Raw genomic sequence first — 12,961 nt, forward strand, 5'->3', positions numbered from 1 at the left:
AAGTCAAAAGAGTCAGTGATACTGGGGCAGGGATCCTAGGGAGGAAGAAAGAAAGGGTTCCTTATGTAAATACAGAACAATTAGGGTTCCATTCAGGAAATTTCCAATGGTTGGTTTATTGTTCTGGATTCTGAAGTTTTAGTTCCTTCTACTGTTAGAATTAAATGATTTACAGTAAAGATTGGCAAAAAGCAATATAATCTGTTTTAGTAAAATATTAAATATTTTCCTGGGCTCTTAGCAACTAATGAGTAACAAACTCTTTGAGCTTCTGTCGAATAGTATTTTGCAGCCTTTGGCCAGTGTTCACAGCTGAGTTCATTTTGAGTCACAAGGGAAGGTACATCTAGGCCTTAGTGACAAACAAGCAGGTCATCACAATCGACTCTCTTTCCCTACCAGAAGTAATTACAATATGGAAAGCAAAACATAACAAAAAAATATTTATTTTCTTGGCAAATGCAAAGATTGGAATTTCCTTTGGAAGCTGTTCACATTACTACTTGCAGAAAAGGTCTTTTATGAAAGAATAGTGACATTAAGTGCAGAAGGGCGCACAAAGCCACCATGCTGCCTCCTCCCCATCTGCCTTCCTATGCATGTACACCACTTGTCAGAATGCACTCTTCCTGCATTATAACAAACTTTGTGCAAATATTATAATGAACTGTCACTACAAAGGACCTCAAAAACTCCGGTGTGCAACAGAAAGAAAAGGCCAAGATCAAAGCATTTAATTATATAACAACTCGCTCTGTATAATTATGTATTCATTGGCTGTTGCTATATTAAGTACCTGGGCTTTTCATATAAGCTTGTTATGGTTCCTTTCCAAAGTTAATGTGTGTGTGGTAGGATAAACAAACAACAGAAAAAAATAGCTGTTAAACTAAGTCAACTTAGTCAACTAAGAACTGCTAGCAAAATACAACTGTCAGTAAATTTAAAAATTCAAGCTATTTAAGTTCGTGGTATGTCATAAGGAATATTTAAATAAGTAGGCAATTTCAATCCAAGGTGCTTTTTTTTTAAAGATGAATACATGGAAAAGTCAGCTTTGTGTTGCTTTCCTTCTAGATCTGTGACATTATTTCAAAATGGGAGCAAGCCTCCAAAGAACAACATCCTGGGAAATGTGAAGGCACAAGGACTGTCCGCCTTACTTATAAAAATAGGTTTGTAATAGCAACTATAACTTCTCTGCCTTGTCCTAGGGATTTTTTTTATTATTTTTTATTTCTGGAGAGTTTCTTCATCTGAAAGATACTGTCTGACTCAGAACTTGAAACAGAAATACTAAATGGGTACAACATTTTTTTAAATGATAGTTAATTTTTTCTACCTAATAAGATGTGAGCAAGGTTGCTAAAAAAAGAGAGGCTACACTGAACTCAAAGTGAAATTAAGTATTTACCCACTGGTTTAAGTACAGTTGTTGTTCTGGTAATGTATGTTGATGCTGACATAAACATGTCACACTGAAAGCAGATACTGTTAATTCTCATGGCTAATGCATTTCCCCCATCTTCTCTATTGAATAACTTTCTGTCTTTCGTAGGCTCTACTTTGCAGTTCAAGTCCACGGTGAGACAGACAGAGAGAAGCTGCTGTTAGTATATCAGACAAATGATCAAATAGTCAATGGACTTTTCCCTGTAAACAAAGAACTGGCAATGGAATTGACAGCTCTTTTAGCGCAGGTAATCTTTGTGAATAAATAACAATAAAATAATGACTCACAGAGCAGTTTTACAGATCCAAAAACTTAAACAAATAAAGCAGCTGGTCCAAGATTGTTTGATAGTCAGTGACCTCTGCCTTTTAAACCTGACAGTGCAAGAATTAGATTGGGTCGGAGGCTCTGCAGGGCTAACTTACATACTTCAGAGGAAATCCTCTATGGCATAGACTGCTATTGACATCAGTATGGATAAAATATTTGTTACATCCTGTAGTCAGGCCGTCTTTGATCAGCTATCTTATAGTCATGTGTCTCCTCTTCATTCAGTATTCCTTAAATAATTTCAGCAAGTTAGTACACCATAGTAACAGCTGTTTAATCAAACCCTAAAACTCCTTTAGTAGACATGGTCCAGATAAGATCTGTTTTATTTAAAAAAAAATAAAAACTCAAAGGAAAGTTATTGAGAAGGTCATTTGGTGAAATTACTCAAAAAATCTAAACTAGTTTGTATCAGCAGAGGATCTAGCAATCTTGGAGTAGAACTGGAAAGTTTTGTACCTTGTATTTGTATAATTTATTCTTGATATTTATTTTTTTGCGTGGTAAATTTCAGTAAGTAAAAACAAAATGATTTACATACGCTAATTGACAAACTGCTTTTCATTTTCTACTGAGTAAGATATAGGAAAAGATATCTAATACTCATCTACGAAATTACCCTGCAGTAACAAATACCTTCTTTTTAATGGTCTTTCCCTTAGATAGATATTGGAGATTTTGAAAGGCCTTTCTCAACTCCAGCAGGGCAGGTCACTTCCCACTCCAAGTCCAATCAAACATTAAAACAAGTTTTGGAGAGATTCTATCCTAAGAGATACAGGCATGGTTGCTCAGAGGAACAATTAAGGTGAGATGTGTTTTACTAATTAGATTCTCAAAAAATTTTGAGATACAACGAGGAATTTTAAAATGGTTATTACATACAACTTAATGTTACACCATGTTTGCTGAGAGCTGTTTTTGAAACTGATACTCTTCTTACTGAATTCAAGGGCTCATGTATTTCTCATCTAACTAGAGTACCATCATTAGGTATGCATTCCAACAAAACCCTCTTTAACTTTTAAAACGCCTAAGTTACTACACAAGGTTACAAAACCCAGAGATTTTGCAATTCTTATTTTTCTTACTCAGAAAAGCTAAACTAGGATTGTGCACAGGCTATAGAGTTACTGAAAATAAAGGACATGGGGTTCTGGTTTGAGTGTTTGCTACTCAAATGGACAATCCCTTGGAGCCAGTCAAACCAACAGTACAGTAACTTGGTAATGTTTCACTTAATTTAAAATGAATAATCTGGAGGACATTTCACTCAACACCTTTTAATGTGGAGAATAGCAGAACAGTGTAACAAGCTATCCGAAATCAATTTAGCATTACTGAAGTCCAGTAAACATTACACAAGTATTCTCCTACTTCTTTACTAAAGGGTTGAGAAAGTTTAAAACTATTAAATGTGCAAAGTTACATTGTTACCTCCTCAAAAGATAACAGGGACTTGCAAAAGTATACAAACAACAAGTAGAAAGTTATGCAATTAATTTCAAAGAACAAAGTGTAAGTGGTACCAGATTAGACTAATTCATGGAGGATATGTTAAACATCAGTTGAACTATTCAAGTAGTCCCTAAGCTACCAGTTTCCAGAAGCTGGAAGTTCATAGCAGAGGAAGTAGCACTCTGTCCCTGCCCCGTTTCTTGTGCTCTTGCTAAGGGTGCGGTTTGACTTCATAAAATTCCTGTAAGAGTGAGCTGCAGCTGGAAGAGTTTTCCTTTGCCACACATTCCCCCTCCCTTTTTGGGGGCTGGATCTAATGATCTTGTGGCTTGCAGACTGAGTCATTCCTGCAAGTCAATGTGCTAGAAAGGTATTCTGTTTTTCTTGGAGAATTATTTTTCCATAGGATCATTTTACTGAACCAACTCACTGTGAGCCCACAAAAGAAAAGAGCCAATGTGAATACATCGTGCATCAGGACCACCCCTTTTAGTCACAGCCCAGATGCAGTGAGAAAGAAATCACATTAAGCTGTATCTTCTAAATCTGCTGCTAGCCATAGGTACTAAGCTAGTAGACTTTCAGAATGACAACGGGTGTTGCTGTTGAGTACTGATAAAAGTAGATTGATTATCTGTAGAGACACATTAATAGCTATATTAGACTTTTCCCTTTATGCTGCTACTGCTACATCAATATTTAATCATAATGTTGCAGCAATGAGTAGATACTTTGTCATTTTCATGTGCATAAAAATATTAAATGTTGTTTTGGATTTATTTAATACTGTACAAGTGATAGTTGTTACATTAACTGCAATTATCATTTTAACAAATTGATTTTTTTCTCATTAAACTTGCTATGGGTAATCATTTAAATTCCTTTCAATAACTAAATTACATATTTCATTTCAATAGACAGCTTTGTCAGCGATTGTCTACAAGATGGATGGCTCTCAGAGGGCACAGTGCTGCAGACTGTGTGCGCATTTATCTCACTGTAGCCAGAAAATGGTCCTTCTTTGGTGCTAAATTGTTTGCAGCAAAGGTAAGAAACTTTACTGAGTTTGAGTGGTGTGTTTTTAATATAAATATAATTTGGAAGAGTAGTATCTTTTCTTGAAAATAAGTATGATGCACATGTGCTGCCTGAATCTCTTGTCAAATTATTAATTTAAGCCATACACTGATGAAATGTAAGAGTTATAGTAATAGGTATACCATAACAGTAACTTTCTAATACACTTACTGTTTGTCTTACATTATTAATCTAGGTGGTATCTTCTAATTTTCTTATATCTTAGTTTAAGACAGTCTTCTCCTTTCAGACCTGCTTTGTCCGATAACTATTAGAATATTGGAAAGGTGTCATTAATGGACAACTGGAGCTGAACCTTGCAGAACCCCTAAATGTTGTTAAGGGTATTTAGGGTACTCCCTCCTGTGCTGGCCTCTCAGTTGCTCTTAAGCCACAAGTTTCTTAATTTTCTTGATTCAAATAACAACTATGTTAAACAGAACTGCTATTTCCTCCCTTACCTCCTAGTAGGTAATCCCAAAATATGGACATTAAATGCATGTCAGCACTCTTCTTTGCATGCATAGACATACGTGCTAGTGAATTTTAAAATGCCTAATTCTTTTTCTTTTCTTTTTTTTCAGTAAAACTGTGCAGTTTATTGGACTAAGCATAGAGGGATGCTTTAAGAATATTAGGTTCAGTTTGTAGTTCTGCCTTTGGCCTCTTATATAGCTTTGGGCAGCCACGTCAGTTCCTTTACATCATTTCTCTTCCAGCGTAAATCTCTGTAAGACATATGGATGAAGAGGCTCTATAATACCAGATTGTCAATTAAATATGGCTTCATTTTAAAGTTGTAACTAAAGAACATTTCTCTTTGTAGCCTGTAGCAGCATCTTCACTTGAGAAGTCTTTCATATGGTTTGCTGTACATGAAGATGGCATAAGCATCCTAGATTACAACTCTATGGTAAGGGAATTTTTTTTTTAATGTTACGCAAAGTAGATTTTAATACTGATCTATCAGGGAGATTCATCAGCATAGCATACATGGCATTTGCCATGATCATGATGGTAAGTTATCTAGTCTTCTTTTGAAGCAAAAATTCATTCCTTTCAAAATGCTTTAATGTTGTTATCATTGTTATAGTAGCACTGATAGTAGAAGTAAATAACAATATAACAATATTTTGCACTGAATTTATTTTTGTTTATCAGACACAGTTTTTATATCTTGTATGAAATGTTAATGTTTTAATCATTCAGATGTCAGGAGATCCATAGTTACAGTTCTTACAATAACATTAATTTTCTTCTCTTGGAGACTTTAATTTGCCATTATTATTCATAATACATACACTCTGCAAAGTGCAGTTACATAAAAAGATTGTTATTTTCATTGTATTATTTTTGTTTAATAGCAGGTAATACAACTCAATGTTATTTAATTATGTCATCTTAAGCACTGATTTTTCTTTGATTTGCAATAAAATTTTTTACAGAAAACAATTAATGGTAATCAGCATAAAAAGGCGATGCCTGAGAAGATCGTTGCTTTGATTCATATCCTACAAATAAACAGAATGGCATGTTGCTATTATCAAGTGCTACTATTGAATTTCAAAAAATTAAAATCTCAACTTTGTGATTCTATTGATATGGGCCTTTTCATTATGTTTCTTTGTAGTTAAAATGGATTAATAAAACAAAACAAAGAGAGGAGAGCCGTACAGCAGCTCTGTACAGATAACAAGCAAAATGAGCTTGCACCAGCCTGCAGAAGGCTCTATAAATGCTACCTACTTGCACAGCTAGTTACAGCATTTCTGGATAGGATTCATTTGTGTGTATGAAATTACATCACTGCACAAAAAGAAATCCTGGGATTAAATCCCTTTAGAAATCATACACTCTGCCATTTAACTTATTTAGACTCTGCTTCAATTCCAAGCGGAATTCCTATGATTAACTTCTCTCAAAGGGAGTCAACACTTGCGTAACTTCAATTATATACCTGAGCTAAAAACTCCTCAAAGTATTTTTTTATCTGAATTACCTGGAATAAAAAACAGAGGTCAGACTTTCATGCTATAGTCTTACCATCTGCAAAGAATGAATGAATCTATCCCAAAGTTTACAATTAATTTCAAGATTTATAAGAAACTAACATCAACATTTTGAAAAATAGATATGCAATTGTTTTTAAAAGAAGTATTTGTCATAATTTTTTTCCTGTGTTTACTTGTTTATAGCTTTGTGTTTTGTTTTTTGGGTTTTCTTTTTTAAGCGATTAACAGTTTCATATACATATAAGAGTCTGATGACTTTTGGAGGCTATCAAGATGATTTTATGTTGGTTGTTAACAATGCTCAGACAAAGGACAAATCAACTGAAAAACTCCTTTTTACCATGACAAAACCGAAGGTTGGTGTATTACCTGAAATGCTTTACCACCATCTGCTGCTTTTCTACTTTTTATAGGGGGTAGTTCTTATCAGATGTAAAAGATGAAACACTTTATTTATTCCTAGCATCCTCAGGATATTGACTTTTGTGAGGTGGTTTTGGAGAGAAAAACGATTAGTAATATGAAGTAACAACTATCAGTGAAGCTACTGATGTTTCTTTTCTTTCCAAATTTTTCATACAAGGATATAGGACAGGAAGTACAGACATTATCTAAAAATTAGGCCGTTTGCTTAATCAAGGCCCTAGATAATTTTTTAAAAGCCACTGTATTATACAGTGGACTTCTGAAAGATCTGTCACTTAAAAATTCTAGGATTTTTCTGTACAAAGCTCCCAGATGTCTTCATGCCTTCTATCTACTCTGTGTCTTTAGTCCTTGAGCACTAGATAACTAGAAGAAGTGAGGAAGCACATGGCAAAAGCCTTTTCCAAAGAATGACATCTTTTGGATTTCAAAATATCTCTCAAAGAAGAGATATTTAAAGCCACCTATTTGAATCATTTAAAACTGTATAAGACAAAGCATTCAGCACGCTGTTGAGAATAATTGATTATTGGCAAGCTGAGATAGAAGAAAGCTCTACTAGGCATTTCCTTTCTCCCATCGCTAATTTAATAAAGTGCAAGTACTTCTCCAGTTGATGGTGATTGTCACTTGCTGGAAAATTAGCTATTTTTCCAGCAGTCAAAACACATCACTGTATTTTTCAGAGATTTGTATGTTCCTGTTACAGATTCTTGAGATCACTCTACTGATTGCCAGCTATATTAACAACTTTCATCAGCAAAAAGGAGCTGCTCATCATCTCTCTGCTCCAGCACTACTGACACCTCAAACTGGACAGAAACTCAAGGAAATGGGGAGTCAGCCCATTCTCACAAACAACAGACCAACTAAATGTCCCACTTTGTTATGAAAGGATTAGGTATCTTGTTAATGTGTCTTATTTATATGGTTTCTATACTGATTGAACACTTTCTGGTGTTCAAGATATACGGCATAAGCAGGTCTATAAACAAAAGAAAAGTGGGTAAGTTTACGTTCATTTCAGTCATATATAACAGGAGCCCTCCTTCAATTAAAACCCTGGCCTAACCTGGAATGAAGAAGATGAGCCAGTTTTTGGATTCTGCTTTACTGGGGGTGGCTTGTCCCTACAGCTCAGAAATAAATGTGTCTGTTGTTAGTGATGGGGAAAAGTGCCTTTTCTCTCTATATAAACCAATTCTATAGGTCTTAGTCATTTTCAAGATGTTTTCTCAGGGACCAAACTGTCTTCAACTCTTCACCTTTATTTCTCAATGTTATACAAGTTGTATAACCATTATGAAAAAGAATTTTTGTTTTAAAAGAAAGGTCAAATACAGAAAATTTTCTGTCTCCAGGACCACCCCCCCCTTATTTGCAGTACAAGCACCATGGGACTAAAAAGAATGAATTGATTTGTTTCTACATTTGGGGGTTTTATTAAAGACAGAAATACTTCATATAACTGTCATATATCTATAGTGTATTCTCATGAATACTTTTAGCCTTTGTTATAAAGCTATTTACTTGGCAAAACTTCAGCCTTAGCCTGGTAAATTTCTAAATAATGCCTCTCTGCCTGTAGCATTTTGGAAAAATCAAAATTGGGCAGGCACTGTATTTAGTACAGTTTTATTAAACAAGAACCCTTACCTAATTTCTTCTTTAACACAAAATAATAATATAATCTAGATACGAGAATGACTCACAGTTCAAAACGCAAGAATAACACAGAAAGACATTGTTGAATTGCTGTATGTAACTTTGGAGATATAAGTGACATATAATATCTGATGTGTATAATGTATATACAGTGATTCAGAATAATATTTTGTAAAAGTTGTATTTCTTGTTTTCATTGGTATACATGCATTTCGTATTATAATAATATGATACTCTTGCATACTGCAAGACATAGTGCTACAACTGTACTATTAGACCTGGGAGCACTTCCAGTTCCCTTTATTCTTTGCATCCACATTTTAGTTTCTGTGCAAAGAAACTACATCTGTAGGCTTTGAAATGGATCTAGCATCCATTTAGAGCAGTATTAGAGCATATTCTAATATATAATTTGAATGCAGCCATAGAGATGACAGTCAAACATAAATCATTAGTTTATGTATGTTTTCTAATTTCCACTTCTGCACATGCTCATGGATGTTTTTATCACTTATTAACATTTTAGCCCTCTTTTTTAATTACTTAAAACGGCAGTAATTTCATCATAATGAATTTCAGTATCTGAAGGTTGAAAATATCCTTTGTTTTATGATACGACATTTCATACCTATGCATATGCAGATTGAAAATGATAAGTAATTTTTAGCAGTTTTTCCTCTATGAAAGGCACAGTATCTTGTTAAGGAATTGAAATAGGTTAGAGGGGATATAGTTTTTTAGAAGAACATGTCATTAAGAACTGGAAAGAGAAGTTGAATGAGTCAAAACAGAGAGTGTTGTGAAAGCTTTAAAAATCCTGCCACAGCTACTAATCTTCGGGACTCCGGCACCTTTTATGAATGATGGTAAGAGTTAATGCTTTGTCTTGAAAAGTACAAGCAAATAATGCACATATTAAATCTAGATTCTTTCACTTTTGAAATGAGGAAAGATGTTCCATGCTTTGGAAGTGGTTGTGGCACTAGATCCTTCACCTCCTTCTACAATGCAGGTAGACTTACCTCCCAGTTGGCAGCAGATCTCCTGCCATCAGCAAGGAAAGCATATTGGAAGCTACAAGAGGCCCTGGCACCAACTACAGTGTCTTTTTGTGCAGTATCCCCTGGTGAAGTGATTCTAGCCAGAGAGGGAGGTATAATTAGGTTTGGAATCAACATCTGTTTGAGATGGGTAAAGTAGTTAACTTTCAGATATGTTGCCTTTCGGCTGTTTGCAAATTCAAACAGATGCTACTGCATCAGTTACACTCAGGTCATAGTCTAAAGCTTTTCAACTGGGATGATTAGAAACTTAGAAACAAAAACAATCCTCATGTCATCACAAAATTATGACAGAAATCACCCCAGACTACTACACCTAGTGATAATGTTTTAATTTAGATTGGATTGTTTCCTTTCTATTTTTTAATGTGTGGGGAAAAAATTGTAGTTATATCTTTTACCAAATCAAATGCAAGATAATCCCCATTACAGTATTTACAATGCTCGTCTCTTCTGTCTAAAGTGTCCCTAAATTAACTGTGTTTGCTTCCAACCATAGAGATAGAAGGCCCTGATGTTTAGATACATGAAAGGTAAGTGTTAAAAATATAACCTATGAGAGCATAAACATTTCCTAATTGTACAGGTCTGAATCATAGATTCATAGAATTGGTAACATTGGAAGGGACCTCTGGAGATCATCTAGTCCAACCCCCAGACGAGTGGCCCGTTCGGGGATCGAACCTCCAACTAAATGAATGAGGCAGATCTGGTTTCACTAAAAGGAAAAGGAAAAAAAAAAAAAAAGCATGTTGCTTGTGATCTTGTTCATATAATTTTAAAAATCTTCATTAAGTTTGTAGACAATACGATATTTGGCATACATAGCCAATGTGCAGCTTTTGAATCCTTTAAACGTTTTCATTAGCATTTACAGTATTACCAAGAGCTGTTTTATAAAGCAATATTCTGTCTATGAAGTACTGTGATCTTCCTGCGTGCCTTCGGATAGATCACTCTAAAGATAGCTTTGCTTTTCAGTGTTAAGTTCTTGCTGCTGCAATATAGCCCTACAACATAGTACCAGAAGCAATTCATGTCTTAGTTTCCATTTTAATGGCAGGCTTTACAGACTTACTACCACTAACTGCTGATTATAGGTCATCAACAGCCCTGGTGAACCACATACCAGAAATACTGTGTATTTCCATGAAATAAATACACTCAGAATCACAGGTACCAGCATGACCCCACTGTCTGTACAACACTACACAACGAAGTGTCTTGCAGCGTTTGGATTGCAAGAATGTGATTTCCACAGTCTGATAGCAACCTCCTCAAGTAAACATTTCCCCTAAAGTTAACAGACATGGTTAATGTTTCCTACACACATATTTAACAGTCCAGCCTGCAAACATGGCTGTGCAAGTTTCAGAGGGACTTGCTCCATGGTAATGAGAAGACACCACACAATAGATGCCAGCAAAACTGAAAATTTCAGAGCCCGGAAAGGTAATCTATGCTGCCTTCCTCATCCAGCTGGAACCTCTTAGGTGTTCCGAATCTCAATCTTAACATTGAGTCATTCATTCATCAGAACACTTCATACTGTGCTCCCTGAGCCAGGACTGAAGCCCATGGAGGAACCAGACCTTTCTCCCCTTCTGATCTTCAGCAGTAAGAATGTGATGTGAGCTGCTAAATGAGCCACAACCACTGGGGCTGATGCTGAAGAACTTCCTGTGCTCAAGCCTTGCAGTACCTCAGCTGTAAAAATATCATTATGTTGATGGTTTAGCACTTGCAAGGAGATTTCACCCTAGAACATAAACTTCAGAATATATTTTGTGCTTGCTTTGAAGTAGCAGTCAGTGACAGTGATTGTACTGTCAGTGAGCCTGAGCTTGACACGACTGAAAGGTCAGTGGTAACTCTGTATAAATAATCACATTGATCTGAAAATAAACAGCATGTGGAACACAATGTAAATTAATACATTACTTGAACTTCAGCTTGCCACCTCTTTTTTTTTTTTTTTTTTTTTTTTTTTTTTTTTTTTTTTTTTGTGTAGCAATGTTAATAAATGAACTCTGTTCACTTCTAGAACAAGCAAGAGATATTTACAGCTGTGGTCCAGCAGACAAATGAGAAAACCTTGAGCTTTTAATACAATCAACAAAATTAGTGTTTTTCCGCTGATTTACATTTAATTTTAATTTTAAAATTACATTTCTTTATAAAAAAGAAGATGGTAGGTATTTGAAGTTACTTGTCAAACTAACACTATTTTTATACCTTAGCTCCTAAAGGAGGAAATTCATTCTTGCATAAAGGTACACACCGCTTAAACCCCATAGGCAGAGCTTCAGTAGTGCATACAGCTTAGTATGATCCAGTAGTTTGAGTTAATTTTGACTAACATGAAGAGTAACTCAGTAATAATGAATTTGGAAGAAAAAGCACAATATTGGCTCCATACACCAAGATCCTGGAAATGCTGCATTAATCTTGATAAAATAAATGCCGTGAGCGGGATCAGCATGAGTTGCCACTGCACAGCGCTAAACAATGACGTTTCTGTCAGGATTTTAGTTAACAAGATGGTGGTGTCCATAAGGGGATGGCAAATGCTTCAGAAGATTTAGAAGAGAATGATTTAGCAGATTAAAACAGACCTGGAAACTACCTATGACATTTTGAAATGACCAAAAAAAGACCAAAAGTCTTTTGGAACTGAAACTGGATGATTATGCAAGTTAAACCTAAGAAAAACTTAGCAAACCCTTTGTTTTGTTTTGTTTTCCAAACAAGTATTATTTAGAGTCTCTCTCCTGCTACAAAAGCAACTGTTGAGGAAGAGAGGAGAAAGCGATGATGAATTCTGAGTTAATCGTTATGAATGAGGCCACTTCCCTGGTGATGATAAAACAGAGAGAGATTGTTTTATCTTAGGTTTCTCTGCGTGAAGCCTCCCAAGACCCAACGCGGGTGCTCAGCTGCAGAGGGCAGCTCTGGCCCCGCGGGTCGGCTGTAATTCGTCTGGGTTTCAGGTCACCCACAGACCTTGGACACCCTTTGCCTTGTCCACTTGGGTTCACCCACCTCCTGGGTCCCCTTCCTAGGCTGGGGTCATCCTGTAATTCTTTAGTTCACCAGATCTGATCCCTTTAAATTCTACTTTCCTTGATTTGAATGTGACCCTCACGTGGTCCTCAAAATTCCTCTTTAATAGATCTTACTTGAAATAAGTCTCTTTTTATCTTTAACAGTAAGATTATAGGTTTGTAAGTTTTACTTTTATGCACTTCCCATACTTAGTTGGCCTTAGAGGCAATTTCTTCACCCCATAACTACGAGGTGACTGGTCACACAGCGCACTGGCAGAGGGAGGGATGTTTTGCCTCAGAGAAACACTCGCTCCAGTGTTAACACAGCTACCTTGGGGACTACGAGTTTAATTATTAGAAGCAAATGCCCGCAAGACCTAAGTTAAATATTTAACAAAAAAAATGCGACACTCCTGGCATTTATTCACCCGG

The 12,961-nt window shown here is 35.7% G+C and overlaps 1 protein-coding gene across 8 annotated transcripts in view; it reads left to right on the forward strand.

The window, feature by feature from the left end:
* PLEKHH2 (pleckstrin homology, MyTH4 and FERM domain containing H2) overlaps positions 1-8,549 on the forward strand; it is a 53,163-nt gene extending 44,614 nt beyond the window's left edge. For 6 of the 8 annotated variants that reach the window (XM_085315842.1, XM_085315843.1, XM_085315846.1 and 3 more), the window contains 7 exons: positions 1,078-1,175; positions 1,559-1,700; positions 2,446-2,591; positions 4,159-4,288; positions 5,145-5,231; positions 6,549-6,686; positions 7,466-8,549. In XM_085315842.1, coding sequence (XP_085171968.1) covers positions 1,078-1,175; positions 1,559-1,700; positions 2,446-2,591; positions 4,159-4,288; positions 5,145-5,231; positions 6,549-6,686; positions 7,466-7,648 — 924 coding nt within the window. In that variant the 3' untranslated portion in view covers positions 7,649-8,549. Of the gene's footprint in view, positions 1-1,077; positions 1,176-1,558; positions 1,701-2,445; positions 2,592-4,158; positions 4,289-5,144; positions 5,232-5,763; positions 6,059-6,548; positions 6,687-7,465 lie in introns of those variants that run through there. The other 2 variants (XM_085315845.1, XM_085315844.1) reach the window with 2 other exon arrangements.
* The last annotated feature ends 4,412 nt before the right edge of the window (positions 8,550-12,961 follow it).

This window comes from Rhea americana, unplaced genomic scaffold (genome assembly GCF_003343005.1).
Source record: "Rhea americana isolate MKP2758 unplaced genomic scaffold, rheAme1 scaffold_44, whole genome shotgun sequence".
In the NCBI taxonomy this organism is placed as follows: Eukaryota; Metazoa; Chordata; class Aves; order Rheiformes; family Rheidae; genus Rhea; species Rhea americana.